At 38.0% G+C, this 16566-nt stretch overlaps 1 protein-coding gene across 2 annotated transcripts in view; it reads left to right on the forward strand.

The window, feature by feature from the left end:
* RBM25 (RNA binding motif protein 25) overlaps positions 1 to 16566 on the forward strand; it is a 59947-nt gene that overhangs the window by 27005 nt on the left and 16376 nt on the right. For both annotated transcript variants that reach the window (XM_027066088.2, XM_015071687.3), the window contains exons 7-12: positions 8830 to 9015; positions 10383 to 10436; positions 10674 to 10757; positions 14270 to 14556; positions 15908 to 16130; positions 16429 to 16518. In XM_027066088.2, the coding sequence (XP_026921889.1) occupies positions 8830 to 9015; positions 10383 to 10436; positions 10674 to 10757; positions 14270 to 14556; positions 15908 to 16130; positions 16429 to 16518 (924 nt within the window). The remainder of the gene's footprint in view (positions 1 to 8829; positions 9016 to 10382; positions 10437 to 10673; positions 10758 to 14269; positions 14557 to 15907; positions 16131 to 16428; positions 16519 to 16566) is intronic.

Here is a 16566-nt window from a genome sequence, read left to right on the forward strand (position 1 = left end):
AGGGAGGCTGGACAAGGTTAAGTTGCCAGAAAAAACACTGGTACAGACTGTTCCTAACAGCTGATTCATTAAGGTAGCTTTGTAAGTAAGTACAACAAAATATAGTTCAGCTTACACAATTTTAATTAGTTGCCCCCTGTTTTAGAAGTACACAGGTTCTGGGGCACCTGTGTGGCTCAGTCAGTTGGGCATCTAACTCTTGACTTTGGCTCAGGTCATGATCTCACAGTTCATGAGTTGGAGCCCCACATCAGGCTCTGTGCTGTCAGCACAGATTCCATCTCCCTCTCTCTGTCCCTCCCCTGCTTGCTCTCTATTTCTCTTTCAGAATAAATAAAAATAAACTAAAAGAAAAAAAGAATCACACAGGTTCTGGGTACCTGGGTTGCTCAGTTGGTTGAGTGTCTGACTCTTGATTTTGGCTTAGGTCATGATCTCAGAGTCTTGGGATTTAGCCCTGCTTTGGGCTCTCCGTGCTGGGCGTGGAGCATGCTTGGGATTTTGTCTCTCCTTCTTCCTCTGTCGTCGCCCATATGAGTGTGTGCTCTCTCTCGCTCTCAAAAAAAAAAAAAAACCACAAGCTCTAAAATAAGTGAAAATAAATCTTACTGCTTTCCTCAGTTGGGTCCCATATTAAGTGAAGCTAAAGTAAAGGAAATTTTCATGTGTTGTAATGTATTCGTCATTGCTCCCTTTCAGCAAAACAAAAAATAGCTAAAACCTGAGTATATTTCCTATTTCCTTTTGGCATCTCAAACTTGAATGGATTTAAAATGGATTTATTGTTACCTTCATTCTTCTACAAAAGCAAAAATGCCTTTTTGCTCTTATGCTTTCATTGTCATTCAAAATAGAAATAGCTTTCGTGGTATTACTCTTCCCTCCTTTACAAAAACACTGTATATTCTTTGTCAAGCAAACAAAACCTCAGAAAATGTTATTAAGAAAATCGTGGGGGGAGCCTGGGTGGCTGTTGGTTAAGCGTCTGGCATTGGTTCAGGTCATGATCTCACGATTTGTAGATTCAAGCCCTGTATCAGGCTCTGTGCTGAGAGCCTGGATCCTGCTTTGGAGTCTGTGTCTCCCTCTCTCTGCCCCTCCCTTGCTCACACTCTGTCTCTCAGCAATAAATAAACACTAAGAAAAAATAAATAAATTCTTGGGGCACGTGGGTAGTAGCTCAGTCAATTAAGCATCGACTTTGGCTCAGGTCATGATCTTGCGGTTCGTGAGTTTGAGCCCCACATTAGTCTGTCTTGTCATTGTGGAACCTTTTTTGGATTCTCTGCCCCTCCCCCCACTCATGCATGCTTTTTCTCTCTCTCTCAAAAAAAGCGTTAAAAAAAACCTTTATAAAGCAAACTGTTATTTTAAGTACATGCCGTCATTTATTGAAAATGTTTTTTTTTACAGTTTAATCAGCATTTATTGTGAGTTCTGCCTAGACACATCTATTTACTTTTTACTTTTTAATTTATTTAAGTTCAAGTTAGTTAATATACAGTGTAGTATTGGTTTCAGAAGTAGAACTTGGTGATCCATCACTTTCATATAACACCCAGTGTAAAGCAAACTATTTCAAGAAGAAATTCAGTAGCACCCATAATCCTAACACCATTGGGAGCCCCTGTATATGTTTTTGTTGCATATTCTTCCAGACTTTTTTCTCTGTATGGATGAATATAGTTTTAATTGGAATATGTGAATTTGTTTTTCTTTCATAAATAGAGATTGATTCTCAGTATTCTGTAAATACTTTTTTTTATTTCTGTCTTTTCTTGGACTTTTAGTAAATTTCAACTGATTTCTCTGGATTTCATTCCTCTCATCTGATTATTCTAGCACCGCCTATATTTCTAAAACATAAGTATGTCAACTGTGTGCTCGTACATCCTTAATGGTTTTGAATTTCTCATAGTATAAAGCTTGTCTTCTTAGTATGGCATTCAAGGCTCGTTCAGTCTACCTTTCTAGCTTCTCTCATCAATCCTTCTGCTCATGTGAATCCTGTATCTCCACGAACTTCCTTTGTGCTTTGCTTTTTTTTTTTAATTTTTTTTTTAACGTTTATTTATTTTTGGGACAGAGAGAGACAGAGCATGAACGGGCGAGGGGCAGAGAGAGAGGGAGACACAGAATCGGAAACAGGCTCCAGGCTCTGAGCCATCAGCCCAGAGCCCGACGCGGGGCTCGAACTCACGGACCGCGAGATCGTGACCTGGCTGAAGTCAGACACTTAACCGACTGCGCCACCCAGGCGCCCCTGTGCTTTTCTGACATCTCGTGTCCTTGTTGTCCATCCAAGCTCCCTGTTGCAGTTCTATCCAGATCTAATTACAATGTTACTTGATTCATACAGTCTTTGTCAGTCCTATCCTGGATTTCTCTCAGGCAGAATTAATTCCTCTCTTCCCATCTGTTTCCAGGTTTTTACTGGTGTTAGGACAGTCTGCTTTGTAACATATATTGTTGGCATCTGTCTCTCATCCCCCTTGTGCCCTGTTTGATTTCCATGTCTCTGATTACAAACAGGAAGGACAATAAGCTCACAGACTGTGTCTCTTCCTCTTGTACCTCTGCAGAACCTAGGACAGTATGTTGCCCATAGCAAGAATGGGATGTTCATTTATTGAGTGGCAGTTGCAGTTACATTGCTCACCTGGTAATCTTACTGTCTTCACCTAGTTTTGTAAAGAAATAATAAAATGCAGCTTCTCTGGAGTAGAAGCTGTATTTCACTGCAACAGTATTTCCTGTCACATCAAAAAACCAACTCTGGGGAGCCTGGGGGCTCAGTCGGTTAAGCACCTGTCTCTTGATTTTGGCTCAGGTCACGACCTCACAGTTAGAGTTTGAGCCCCATTGTCAGCATGGAGCCTGCTTGGGATTCTTTCCCCCACCCCCTCTGCCACTCCCCCGTGGGCGCCCTGTGTTCTTGCTCTCTCCCAAAAAAACCCACAACTCTAAAATAAGACTTTTTAGATTTTCCTTGCAGTGATAACTGAATTCTTAGTTAAAATAAAGCATGGATTTAATGTCTTCACAGTTTTTATATAATTCCCTGGGTGTCTTTCTTTTTTTCCCTGTGTTTAATCATTAGCTGGTGAGGTGGTTTAATTTGTAACATTTGCAGATCGTGTACTCTGTACATGAAGCAAATCACTTTATTTGTATAAGGAAATGCACAGTTGTGACTTTGATTTAATTTGTAATCACTATTAGTGAGAGGAACCATAATTTAAATCTGTTTGTATCTTTAAGAATAGAATTATAGCCACCTCCAATAAAAACAGAACAATTATTTCAGGTAAGATGAAATTTAAAACATTCACAGACCTGCCGTCTGGGTGGATTTGGCATAGTGCCCAGAGATACTTGAAGTCACAAGACAGGGCATAGTTTCCTAGAATGGCAACTTACTCAACAGTATTGGTGAAAAGAAAAAGCAATGCTGATCAGATAATTTTTGATCTTCTCAGATATTTTTATCAGATCATTTTTTCAAATAACTTTTAAGTAAATGTAACTATTATGGAGTAGATTACAGATTTGTCATGATTTTTCAAGATAAAACATGAGAAGGGATTTGTTGTTCTTTCTTCTTTATTGTTGATTGTTGTGGAGAAGTGTAGAAAACTGACCTAAGATGGATGATAACAAGAATGAGACATGGAGTGGGTGCCTGGATGGCTCAGTTTTTAAGGATGGCTCAGGTCATGATCTCACTGTTCTGAGTTCGAGTCCCGCATCCAGTGAAGCTTGAGCCCCACTTTGGGCGAGGTCGTGCCCCGCTTGGGGTGAGCATGAGCCCCACTTCGGGGTAGGCCTGTTTCTCTCCCCGTCTCCCTTTTTCTCTCTCTGCCCTTCCTGGGATTCTCTCTCTGTCTTTCTCTGCCCTTAACTCACTTGTGCTGTCTCTCAAAAAAAAAAAAATGAGACATTGAGTAACTCATGATAATGTATTCAGGCATTTTCCTGATTCCCAAGCAGAAGACAAAGCACAATTAGTTGTATAGTTCTTATTGGGTAAAAAAGAAAAGAAACACAAGTTTGTCTAGAAAGAGAGAGATTTTTCTTGACCCAGAATTTTAGTATATGTGCTGCAGAAGTAAGCACTTTCACCCAGAATTTCAAGAGGAATTATGTGTCTTGTCTAACAGCTTGATTGAAAGTTTTCATATAGATTTTGCAGAATTTGTAGAAGCGATCTTTGGCCATTAGTAAAAGTATTCCTTTTGGGGTAGCCATACTGGTGTAGTTCATGCCCTGTTGCTTTCTGGCTGTTCAGGAGTAGCAATTAGGAGTAGAGAGATCTGCTTGATCGTCACAAGTAGTGGTTGTTAACCACACATTCAAGAATGACTTCTGGAGGTGCCTGGGTGGCTCATTTGGTTAAGTGTCTGACATTAACTTAGGTCATGATCTCATGGTTCGTGGGTTCAAGCTGTGCATTGGGCTCTGCGCTGACATTTCAGAGCCTGATTGGGATTCTCTCTCTACCCCTTTCTCTCTTGCCCTCCCCCACTCTCAAAATAAATAAACTAAAAAAAAAAAAAAAAAAAAAAAGAATGACTTCTGACCAGTGTTGGAAGTACAGATAATCTCTGGACAGAGCCTCTTGGCATTGCATTTTAATTGAGGATGCATGCTGCAGATAGGGACATCTTTAATTTTTACATCTTTGCTGGAGATTAGTCTGGTTGAATCTACATTTTCTCAAAAGAAAGTGCTCTGCTTTTACTTAAGTTCCCAAAGAAGTTCTTGTTTTGGACCCTAGAGTCAAAACCAAGTCAGTGCCAAAGAGTGAGCCTGGAAGAGGTGTTTTTCAGCTTTACTACCAGTAGCTTTACTATTGAAGCTTTTAATTCCTCTGAAAAGAGCTAAATAGGTGGGCCACATAAACCTCTCAGATATTCAGTTGGTTTCTGTGGTCCTCTTGTACTGCTAACCCTCTCATCTTTTGCTGCTCAGTGTTACTGAACGTGCTTTCTGTTTCTGAAGTGAAGAAAAAACTGGAAATCAGAAAATTGTGTATGGTTGAAGACCCAGAAGTAGGCCTTAAGTTGAAACCAAAAAGAACTTTTCCTTCCATGATATGTCTGGTTATTTTTGGTTTTCTTACATACAATTGGTGAAGAGATTTGGGCTAATAAGCTTTCCTTCTAAAAATACACATTTTAAAAAAAATTTTTAACTTTAGGGGCGCCTGGGTGGCTCAGTCGGTTGAGCATCCCGATTTCAGCTCAGGTCATGATCTCACAGTTGTGAGTTTGAGCCCCACGTCGGGCTCTGTGCTGACAGCTTGGAGCCTGAGCCTGCTTTGAATTCTGTATCTCCCTCTCTCTCTGCCCCTCCCCCGCTTATGCTCTGTATCTGTCTCTCTCTGTCAAAAATAAATAAATATTAAAAAACATTTTTTTTTTTAAATTTTAACTTTATTTGAGATAGAATGAGTGAGCGAGCATGCGAGCAAGTGGGGGAAGGGGCAGAGAAGGAGGGAGATAAGAGAATCCCGAGTAGGCTCTGCACCATCAGCATGGAGCCTGATGTGGGGTTCGAACCCATGAACTGTGAGATCATGACCTGATCTGAAACCAAGAGACAGGTACTTAACTGACTGAACCACCCAGGTGCCCCTAAAAATGTACATTTTCTCTGTAGATCAGAGGACGGTAGTCATTCGTAAGGTGTGAATTCATTTCAAATGCTTTACTCCTAACTTAGGTAAGACCAGCTATATTAATATTTAAATTTGATTTGGGATGGTGGTGGGAGGGACCTCAGGGGCTTCTGAGTATTTTTAAATGACCAGGCCTTCGGATTTATAACCCTACTTCTAGTCTTATGCTTAGGAAAGCATGGAGATGTAGAGGGTTCATGGAAAGGAGTTTAGAATGTAGGGGAAATGCTAAAGACAGACCTGATGGTCTCTCAGAAAGTGTGTTTTCTTTCTTTCTTTTTTTTTTTTTTTTTAAGTTTATTTTGAGAGAGAGAGAGAAATAGGGCAGGGTGCACGCATGTGGGAGAGGGGTAAAGGGAGAGGGGCTTAAATCTGTACTGTCAGCGTGGAGCCTGATGTAGGGCTCAAACCCAAGAACTGTGAGATCATGACCTGAGCCGAAGTCAGAACTTAACCAACTGAGCCACCCAGGCACCCCAAAGGTATTTTCATAATACAGAATTTAGGTCTCAGCAGTTGAGGATTTGGGTTGAAATGGTTCATGTGTGTCTCCGGACCTACAGTTTCAGTGGCAACTTACTGGCAGGTTAATTATTTAATTTAAAACCTGTGGAGAGGGCACCTGGTGGCTCTGTGCTGACAGTGTAGAGCCTACTTGGGATTCTCTCTCTATGCCCCTCCTCCGCTCATGCTGTCTCTCTCAAAATAAATAAATAAACTTAAAGAAATTATTAAAAAAAAAAAAAAGACCTGTGAAGAAGCAGAGCATTACTGAAGGGATTTTAGTGAATGCTGCAGAGACCTTATTGCCATATATTATTGATTTAAAGTAAAAACACATCACCACAGTTATAGATTACAGTGTTTTTGGTAAATAAATTTTAAGTTTAATTAGCGTTCTTGCGTAAAGCTTCTTTATCCAAGATAACCAAGTAAAAAGTTGGCGCAAGATTGGATCAAGAGGCAGGTTTGGGAGAGTGAGGAACTTCGAGTGGTTAGTTTTATACCACACTTTATAACTTAACTTGAAGTTACCTGTATTGTAACTTCTTATCCTATTTACTAAATACTTAAGGGCAAGGTCATTTCTTTTCCCCATATTGAATTTTTTGCCATCTAGCCTAGTACCTACCTTGCAGATAGTAGTCTCTTAATTTGTTGAGCCAGGGGGCGCTTGGCTGGTTCAGTTGGTAGAGCATGCAACTCTTGACCTCGGGGTTTGAATTCGAGCCCCGTTTTGCATGTAGAGATTACTTAAAAAATTTTTTTCCTAATGAAAAAAAAAATTTGTTGAGAAAATTAAGAAATAAATGCCTGTTGGGTGCCTGGGTGACTCAGTCAGTAAGTGTCCTGACTCTTGATCTCAGCTCAGGTCTTCTTGATCTCAGGGTTGTGAGCTGTTAAAAAAAAAAAAAAATTGCCTGTTGAAGAAGTATCCATTGAAGGTTGCTTTCAGAATTATGAAATCTGACATCACTAAGTTATATTAAGTAGCCACAAGATGTGAAACTTGCCTTGAATAGTTGTATGCATTGTGACAAGAGCCAGCATTTATGCAGAAGAGCATTGTTCTTATTTGAATCTGAAAACACATAACAACATGTTTACCAAGTAAATAGATAATTACTTTGAGGCATGTGTGTGTACAGTTTTAAATTACAAAAGCTTTTGTATACATCTTTATGTTTTTGCTGGTCATACTTTTCTGTTTTTCCTAGTTTTAAGAAAAGACTGAGAGTAACGAAATTACCCAAAATTTTGAGGTCATTCTCTAAGTTTTGTAGTTTGGGAACACCTGGCTTGCTCAGTTGGAAGAGCAAGTGATTTTTGATCTCGAGGTCATGAGTTCGAGCCCCATGTTGGGTGTAGAGATTACTAAAAAACAAACAAAAAAACTTAAATATATATGGTTAAATTTTGTAGTTTGAATTGAATTAATTCCTTTACCAGGTGCCTTTTAAAATAGAACTAAGATAAAAACAAAAAGAATTATAGTACGTTAGAAGTCAGTAATTTTTTTTTTTCACATCAACACAATTAGTCTAGTTTTCTTTTAAAATATAATAAAGTCCTAGGGGCACGTGGGTGGCTCAGTTGGTTAAGTGTCCGACTTTGGCTCAGGTCATGATCTCACAGTTCATGGGTTCAAGCCCTCATGTCAGGCTTTGTGCTGACAGCCCAGAGCCTGGAGCCTTCTTCAGATTCTGTGTCCGCCACCCCCCCAACCCCTTCCTGCCCCTTCCCTGCTTGTGCACACTCTCTCATAAATAAATAAATATTAAAAAGTAATAAATCCTGCAAATAGTTACTTGCGAGAAGCATTACAACATGAATTTTGTGTTTTTATTTTTTGTAATACTACATGTGCAAGTCATGGGAGAAAGACTTACGTAGTATTTAGAGTTGGTTCCTTCTTAGACTATAAGTACCTGGTTTTTTTTTTAAGTGGTATTTCCACATTATAGAAAGCAGAAGGGGAAAAGAGATGCAGTTGTTTCAGCCCCTGACCTATGTGATGCTTGCGTTTTGTTTTGTCTTTTTGTTTTTTTTATGCTTGCATTTTGTTGTATATAGCTACCTAGTGTTTTTCATTTGTTTAACCTGCACATGCTTTTGTTTATTTTATTTTTATTTTTATTTATTTTTTGCTTTTGTTTATTTTAAATGGTGTCTGTAAAGGTGGCTGTCATAGTGTGCGTACAAGTGTATTTTGTTTTTTTCACATAATTAAATTTTCAAGTCTTAATTGGTTAATGTAGTAAATATCGTTAGTTTGTGGAAGTATTTGAGCAAGACAGTCTGAAAACCTGAAAGCTTTGCAGATGTATTTGTGTACTATGTTAGTCCTGTGGTTTAATCTTCCTGTAACTGGTTGGGGGTCAGAATATTAGCTATTAAAGGAAGAAAGCAAAAGAAAATGATAAAGTATCAGTATCTGAGAAAAATCAGTAAGTCAAATGAAGTTTAGTTTTGTGAAGTTAAGAACAAAACCAAATCTGCATTTACTCGGATTACAGAGATGCTCTTTTGGAGAAAAACATGTTTGTTTTGTGTACTACTTTGTTTTAGAATGATTTTAATTTTCTTGTTTTTTTTTAATTTTTTTTCTGCCTTCCTGCCCCTAAATTTGCCTTTTTTTTTTTTTAAAGAATGCAAGGCCAGAAACTGTCACTAATGATGATGAAGAAGCCTTAGATGAAGAGACAAAGAGAAGAGATCAGATGATCAAAGGGGCCATTGAAGTTTTAATTCGAGAATACTCCAGTGAGCTCAATGCCCCCTCACAAGAATCTGACTCTCACCCCAGGAAGAAGAAGAAGGAAAAGAAGGAGGACGTATGTGTTACTTGATTTCTGACAACAGAGTCATTTCTACGGTTTACTTTTTATGGTGTCACTCTTGTGCTTTCATTTCATTTTCACTTTTCAAGGGGAAAATAAAATGACTAGCATTTATAACAATATACAGTTAAGCCTAATTTGACCATGGTTAATCAAGTAACTCATGAATTTTTTTACCAAAATGTTTGTTTTGTGTGTTTGAAATGCACTGGCATGGATGCTTGTATTTATCTGTGGATTCAAATTTCATAAAGAAAAAACCTTAACTCACGAAGTAGAAGCTGGTACTAAGGGACAAAGGAAGTTTTTTTGGTTTTGTTTTTTCGGCCGTGAAGGGGCTGGCTTTGCTTTGTCTTACTCCCTGATATTCTATCCCTGCTCTAAGCAGGATACCAGATGTCCTTCACTGAGGATTTTCACCCATTCTTTGATTCTTAGCCACGTTTTCTTATAAACTACTGCTTATTTCCCTCTGTGGACAGTAACACCATTGAACTTCTAACTGGAGGACTGTGAAAGAGTAGTACAAGATGAAACACTCCTCCCCAGGGTATTCTAATTTACCACTCTTTGCCTGCCTAAGCTAATTAAATAGTAAGGAGTCCAGGTTGAAAGAAAATGTTTGTTTTTTTTTTAATATTCATTGCTTTGGATAAATTTAGAGAATTATGGGGAGTATTTTTTTGAAATATTGGAAGTATCTTACGTGCATAGATTATATGTGCCATGAAAGAGTACTGTGAAACATACACTCTAGTTTTTAAAATGAAGGGGTAGTTACAGTCATTTTATTTTGAATTTCAGTGCCTTATTTTATTTTGAATTTCATTTTCAATTAGCTTTCTGGACAAATACATTTTTATCACTTGGCTTGTTTTTCCTTATGTGACCTTAAAAACCTGTCTAGTGAAATGCCAGTTGTTGGGAATGGGAATTGATAGTCATAGGGTAGTTGATGTTTTAGAGTTTGTTCTTCCTCTTCCAGCGTTAATGGGAAGGGAAAAATTACTAGACATATTTGTTTGTTATGGGTTGGGAGGAAAGAATCAAATCCTGCTGTATGGCAGGAATTATGGGTGAATTTTGTTGGTATGATTTTTTCCTGGGTTTGGAGGAAAAAATCCTGCTGGTGAGACTTTGCTTATTCCATTGCCTGGGGGAATTGGAGGGTGAGGAGGTGGTAGGTGACAGGAGGGATTAAAGAGAGTGAGTGAAGTCTTTTTTATTAAGTAATTTGAAATCAAGAAAATGTCACAGAAATCTTGCATTGCTTATAGTATAAACATACAGAGCATTGTTGTGCAGAGTAATGTTAACTCATTGCTTTTTTTTTTTTTTAATCTTTGTGGATTTTTCCGCAGATTTTCCGTAGATTTCCAGTGGCCCCACTGATCCCTTATCCACTCATCACTAAGGTTCGTTTACATTGACAATGACTGTTTACTGCTAATGGCCAGATTTGTGATTCTTGTTCATCTGACATCTCATTATTTAACTTAGATCACTAGATTTCTTACTATATAAGTTGTTTGTTTAGTTACTATCTGTTTGTAAGGTGTACAGAATATCTAACTTCTAGTTTTAATATATTTGTATTGATGTAGATTGATCTATAATGCGTTCTCTCCTATCCCCCCCCTATCTTTTTTTAGGAGGATATAAATGCTATAGAAATGGAAGAAGACAAAAGAGATCTGATATCCCGAGAGATCAGCAAATTCAGAGACACACACAAGGTAGTATTCTTGTTTTTTCACTTGATACCAATCTAGACTTTTTACAGAATCCAAAGCAAACAGACAAAAAAAAAAAAAATCAACCTTACATTAGAATATAATTTTAAATGCTTTTTATAGGTTAATTAATATCTAGATAGAGACAAAGAAACAGAAGACCATACCATTTTAAAGTGGTCCTTGACATATTGTGCTTAGTTGTTGCAGTTACTGACTACTCTACAGTCACCTCACTTGAGTATGAATAACAGCTAATTTTACTTTTAGATTTTAACATAAACATCAAGATCAGATTTAAACTAGATTCAGTGGGGCAGCAGGATAACCTACACTGTAGTGTATTGCTGGGGGCATTTATTTAACTTAATCGTAGGAAAACCTTTGCTTTAGGGCCGAGATTGAAATTTAAGATTTATATTTGTGTAGATTTAAGTTGAGAGGGGGAGATTTTAAAAAGTAGGTCAGTGGTTACCAGACTTACCAAATTTTAGATGCATGGAAGAACTGTAAATTCCCATAAAGCTAATCTATTCATTGACCCCCACCATTATGATAGAGATCATATGGTGACTAATGCAAGATGAAACTCTCAGCTTGGAAAGTAACAAGGAATAGGATGTAAGTATGAGCTTCTGTTTTTTATTATATTTATGGATGCCCCCTCAGAAAAATATGCAAAGGGGTAACTGGCTTGGAAATGGGTATTTGTGCATAGTAAATCCCACTCACGAGTTTTGCCTATTGAAAGCTTCTCTCAATGACAGTGCATCTGTGAGTGTTCGCTGGTGTTAAAGGTGATGCTTATGGACGGTAAAATGCAAATATCGCATGAAATGTATTTTCATGTTAGAGATAATAAGATGTTACTGGTTATTACTCAAAATACTGAGTGATCTTTAACTCAGTGAAGTGTTAAGTGTTCATTTTTTCTTTTATACGATCTTCTTTTTTCTTACTGCTTTCCAAATCCCAAGTTGACAATTAATGCTATTGAATCAGTGCTGCTGAACACTTATTATCCAGATGCCCAGCCCTAGCTCACATACACAGTGCTTTTCCAGGAACTAAGTATCTAAAAGCACAAATAAAGTTTTCCCAAATTAATTTTGAGTTTAAATGGTAGTCTGTGGGAAGTCATTAGTTGGGATACTTTTGGGATACTGTGGGATACTTTTGGTTAGGTTCAATACGCAAATTCAGGGCCTGAGTAAGCTTGAAAATGGTATACGGTTGTGTGTGTGGTTTACCCCTTTGTTGTTATTTGTTAAACCCTGTCATGTCATTGGTAAAGTATGATGAAATTGTGTTTTTAACAAATTAATTCAAAAGATATTTGCTTCAGAGTTTGAGAAGCTGTCAGGCATTTGACTGCCTTAGACTTATTTCACTGTTGTTGGGGGGGGGTGGGGATGTTTTGAATTTCCAAAATGTATTTTAAAAAAAGATCAAAATGAAAACAAAATATAGTTCTTTTTGTTGGGTGGTATGGTTAAAGGGGACATTTGAAACTCCAGTAACAAAAAATGAGCTCAGTGAACCTTTGCATGTTTTGGTATGAGTTTATTAAATAACGACGGACTGTCAGGGTATCAGCGTGGCAGGGGGCGTCCATTTACAGCACGGACGAGTCTGAAGAGAGACTAAGGTAAGATTTATGATTTTTTTTTTTCCTGTCCTTTCCTCTTCATTATTTCATTACTTTCTCACATCCTTTTAGACTCACTTCCATATTCTCTTTCTCTAGTGTTTGTCTTAAAATATATATGTGTGTGTGTGTGTGTCTACCTACTGCATATAGATTGTTTTAGAAGTGCATTTAGTATGGTCCAGATTCACTCACTTGTTCATTTACTTAGAACAAAACTTTTGAAATGAGTTCTGAAACAAATTATTATTTACATTAAGTGGAACTATACATCTAAAAAAGAAGTAGTGCAGTGAATAAGCAAAAGCAAAAACATTAAATCCTGCAAAAGAGATTATTATTGGAACAGCTAAAATAGATCTGTAAGTATCTATTATCTCAGAAATAAACATTTCTTTATAAGTGTATGACACTGAGGTAAGTTTTGTGTAGTCTAGCCTCATTTTACAATACAAATTTTTATAGTCCATTAGAACTGTTTCAGACATTCTAATTTGCCCCTTTAAATAGTTTTCAGTTTCTGTCCTCTTTCTACCATTTCTTTTCTCTTCTCTTTGTAACTTCAGTGTATTCAGTCTTGGCTTTGCCTACGTTCTCCTTTGATATAGACTGGCACAGCAGCTGAATATATTGATTTCTCATGCATTAGCTTCTCTTTCATAATCCTCTGTCAGTTCTCTGAACCATGAGCGAGAGAAAAAGAGTATGACAGGTAAGATTGCTTTTTAAAGTTGTTTTAAATGCTTTACATGACTGAGAAAAGACAAAAAAAAATGCACATTTTATTGTTGCAGTTTAAATTTCTTTTCGGTGACACTAAACATGGAACCAAAGGGATAAATGTATTCTGTTTTTGTTTTGTTTTTCCTGTTTGGGTTTTTCTTTTTTTTCTTTTTTTCGGAGTTTGTGTAGAAACCGTGTGGTACACTGGTAATCTTGTCAGGGTACAAACTTGGTCTGACTCTGTTATTTGGTTTATTTGTGAACCATGTACTTGCTCTTCCTCCCAGAAACATAGCTTGTAGGCAAGGTTAATCCAGTGTTGGCGATCCATGTCCTAGCACAGCATCTGTAAGTTCATATGTAATCGTTCCTTCCAAGGATGGATTTATCACTGTTGATATATTTTTATTGTCTTATAGGCATAATGGGCATAAATATGTTGCTTTTAAAATTAAGTGAAATGAGACTATTACAATTATGTACATTTTTGCTTGAAGTGAGTGTATTTTCAAACTTTTTGTATTTGGTGGGCTGTCCATCTTGTAATGGTGGGAGTAAATGTTTCCATTGAGATAATAGGGCAAATCTTGGCTGAATTCAGCTTATCTTTTGGAGGGTGGGCAAACCAGAGGGTAGAAGATTATTTGTATTACAGTGACCTGACTCTCCTCCCCCACCTCCCCTTTAAAACCTTCAAGTAGTAACCTTTTACGTAATGGGAAGTCTGGGGGTTATATTTAGTATCAGTAGTAAATCAGTAGTTGCACTGGTTTACAGAAATTCATAATGAGAGGAATTACATTTTAGCTAAGTGATTGTATTTCTAGATATTATTTTTAATCACCACATTCCTCATGGTCATTTTAGTTGTTACGTAATCATTGAGTGGCCAGCCACACTTGACGCAATCTCCCAGCATCCAAGATTGGAGATTCCTGGTCTGTGTAGAGTATCTGGGTTTGCACGCAATCTATATAGTCTTGTGATTGCTTCAGTTTAATTTGCCAAGTAAAACCACAAGTACTTAATATTAAAGTACCAGTGGTTTGGTTATTTTTGTTCCCCATATTGGGCATTGCGCCGGGAAATATCTGAATACTGGAGCTACAGAGTTAACTCTAAAAGTACTTTTATTGGTTTCTAGAAACTGGAAGAAGAGAAAGGCAAAAAGGAAAAAGAAAGACAGGAAATTGAGAAAGAACGGAGAGAAAGAGAGAGGGAGCGTGAAAGGGAACGAGAAAGGCGAGAACGGGAACGAGAAAGGGAAAGAGAACGTGAACGAGAAAAGGAGAAGGAACGGGAGCGGGAACGAGAACGGGATAGGGATCGTGACCGCACTAAAGAGAGAGATCGGGACCGAGACCGCGAGAGAGACCGGGACCGCGATCGGGAAAGGAGCTCGGATCGGAATAAGGACAGGAGTCGATCAAGGTAAGGTTTGGTGGAAGTTACTGTTTGCTGATTGCTTCAGTAGAACTGTACGTTGTTACTCTCCACACTGTTTATGTTTCTGTGAGGAGAGAATTTTCTTAGCCACAGAGCGTGCCTGGCTTACTGTCTCACTCACGTAAGCATTGGTTCAAGTAACGGTTTTCAACTTCAGAGTTAATTACTGTCTGAAGCCAGGATTTACACGGACCCAGAATGCAGCCACTCTCCACCCGGTGTTCTGGGAAGACATGAGTCCCTGTTGTCTCCCTGGGTCGGTGGGCATCTTTTCTATTTACCATTTCATTGAGGTCCCATGTCCTGGGAAATCAGCTCTAGGACCACTGCTTTTAGCCACTCATGTCTGTATGTGGTCCTGTAGCCTGCTGTATGGCCACAACTCCCCCTGCCCGGCCCAGCTCTCAATTTACTCTCTATTTAGGACTTCTAGTTAATTTCACCTTGTTTTATTATTTTTCTCCTTAATTTTGTTGAATTTGATGAATCATCTTAAATTATTTAGGAATGAGGTAAAGAAAAAATGAACAAAGGAAGCAAGTGGGGAAGGATGAAAAACTCACCTTTTTTCCCCCAGCTGGTTTTCAGATAATAATACATTTCTGTGTTGTAGGTTTTAACCTGATTGTAACCAAAAGGAGGTCCACTTTTAGTCCACCAGTTGCTGAAACTAGAAATCCAGTGTCCTTAATCTTTAGTGGGCATTAAAATCTTTTAACTTCCTCTGCTGGAATAATCATTATCCTCTTGAGTAACCATTATTGAGAATTTGACATATATACAATAGCATACTTTTACTACAGATATGAATACATAAACTATTGTTTTATGTACTATGTACATACGTATATTTGTATTTAATGAGATCCATGGCATCATACTACATATATTCTGCAATTTTTTTTTTTATCACTTTGACTTAAATATTGGAGGACACTTCATTGCTGGTAGATACAGTTATAATTTATCCATGCAACATGCCAAAGTGCTCTTCTCTCCACATCTTTGCCAACATTTGTGTTCTTTGATCACTAGTGGGGTAGACTATCTTTTAACTTGTTTGTCAGTCCTTGGTATTTCTTATATGTGGGTTTGTCTGTTTTCTGAAATACTGATAAGCATTAACGCTGAATTTAGAATGCAGTTTAGAATTAGGGACTAGAATTATATTGTGTCTTTCTGGTGAATGTAGAGGAGTTTACAATTCTGCAGAAATCAAATGCTAAATTCTGGCCTGTGATTTTGTGTATTTTGTAATATATGTTGTCCTCCTTTCCCTCGGTTTTAAAGGAAAACAGAGGGATTGACAGACTTTGTAAATCTTTTGTTTATATAGAGAAAAGAGCAGAGATCGTGAAAGGGAACGGGAGCGGGAAAGAGAGAGAGAGAGAGAACGGGAACGAGAAAGAGAACGAGAGCGCGAGAGAGAGCGAGAAAGGGAACGGGAACGAGAGAGAGAGAAAGACAAGAAGCGGGACCGAGAAGAGGATGAAGAGGATGCTTATGAACGAAGAAAACTTGAAAGAAAACTCCGCGAGAAAGAAGCTGCTTACCAAGAGGTAAATTGAGGAAATGCTTTAAATTTTTTTTAATTAATTAAAAAAATTCTTAACGTTTATTTATTTTTGAGAGAGTGTGCGCGTGCGCACGCGTGAACAGGAGAGGGACAGAGAGAGAGAGTAGTGGGGGACAGAGGGTTCAAAGCAAGCTTTTTGTTGACAGCAGAGAGTCTGATGCGGGGTCGAACTCCCAAACCTTGAAATGCTTTCAGTTTTAAAGCTTTGCTAGTCAGTAAGCTAGTCAAACATGTTGGGGCCCTTTGCTTACATTTGTGAAGCTTTGGCAATTTTTTTTTAGCGCCTTAAGAATTGGGAAATCAGAGAACGGAAGAAAACCCGGGAGTATGAGAAGGAGGCCGAAAGAGAAGAAGAAAGAAGAAGAGAAATGGTAATTATTCTAGGTTGATAAGTGATTTTTCAAATAAAAAGCAGATCA

The sequence above is a fragment of the Acinonyx jubatus genome, chromosome B3 (genome assembly GCF_027475565.1).
Source record: "Acinonyx jubatus isolate Ajub_Pintada_27869175 chromosome B3, VMU_Ajub_asm_v1.0, whole genome shotgun sequence".
In the NCBI taxonomy this organism is placed as follows: Eukaryota; Metazoa; Chordata; class Mammalia; order Carnivora; family Felidae; genus Acinonyx; species Acinonyx jubatus.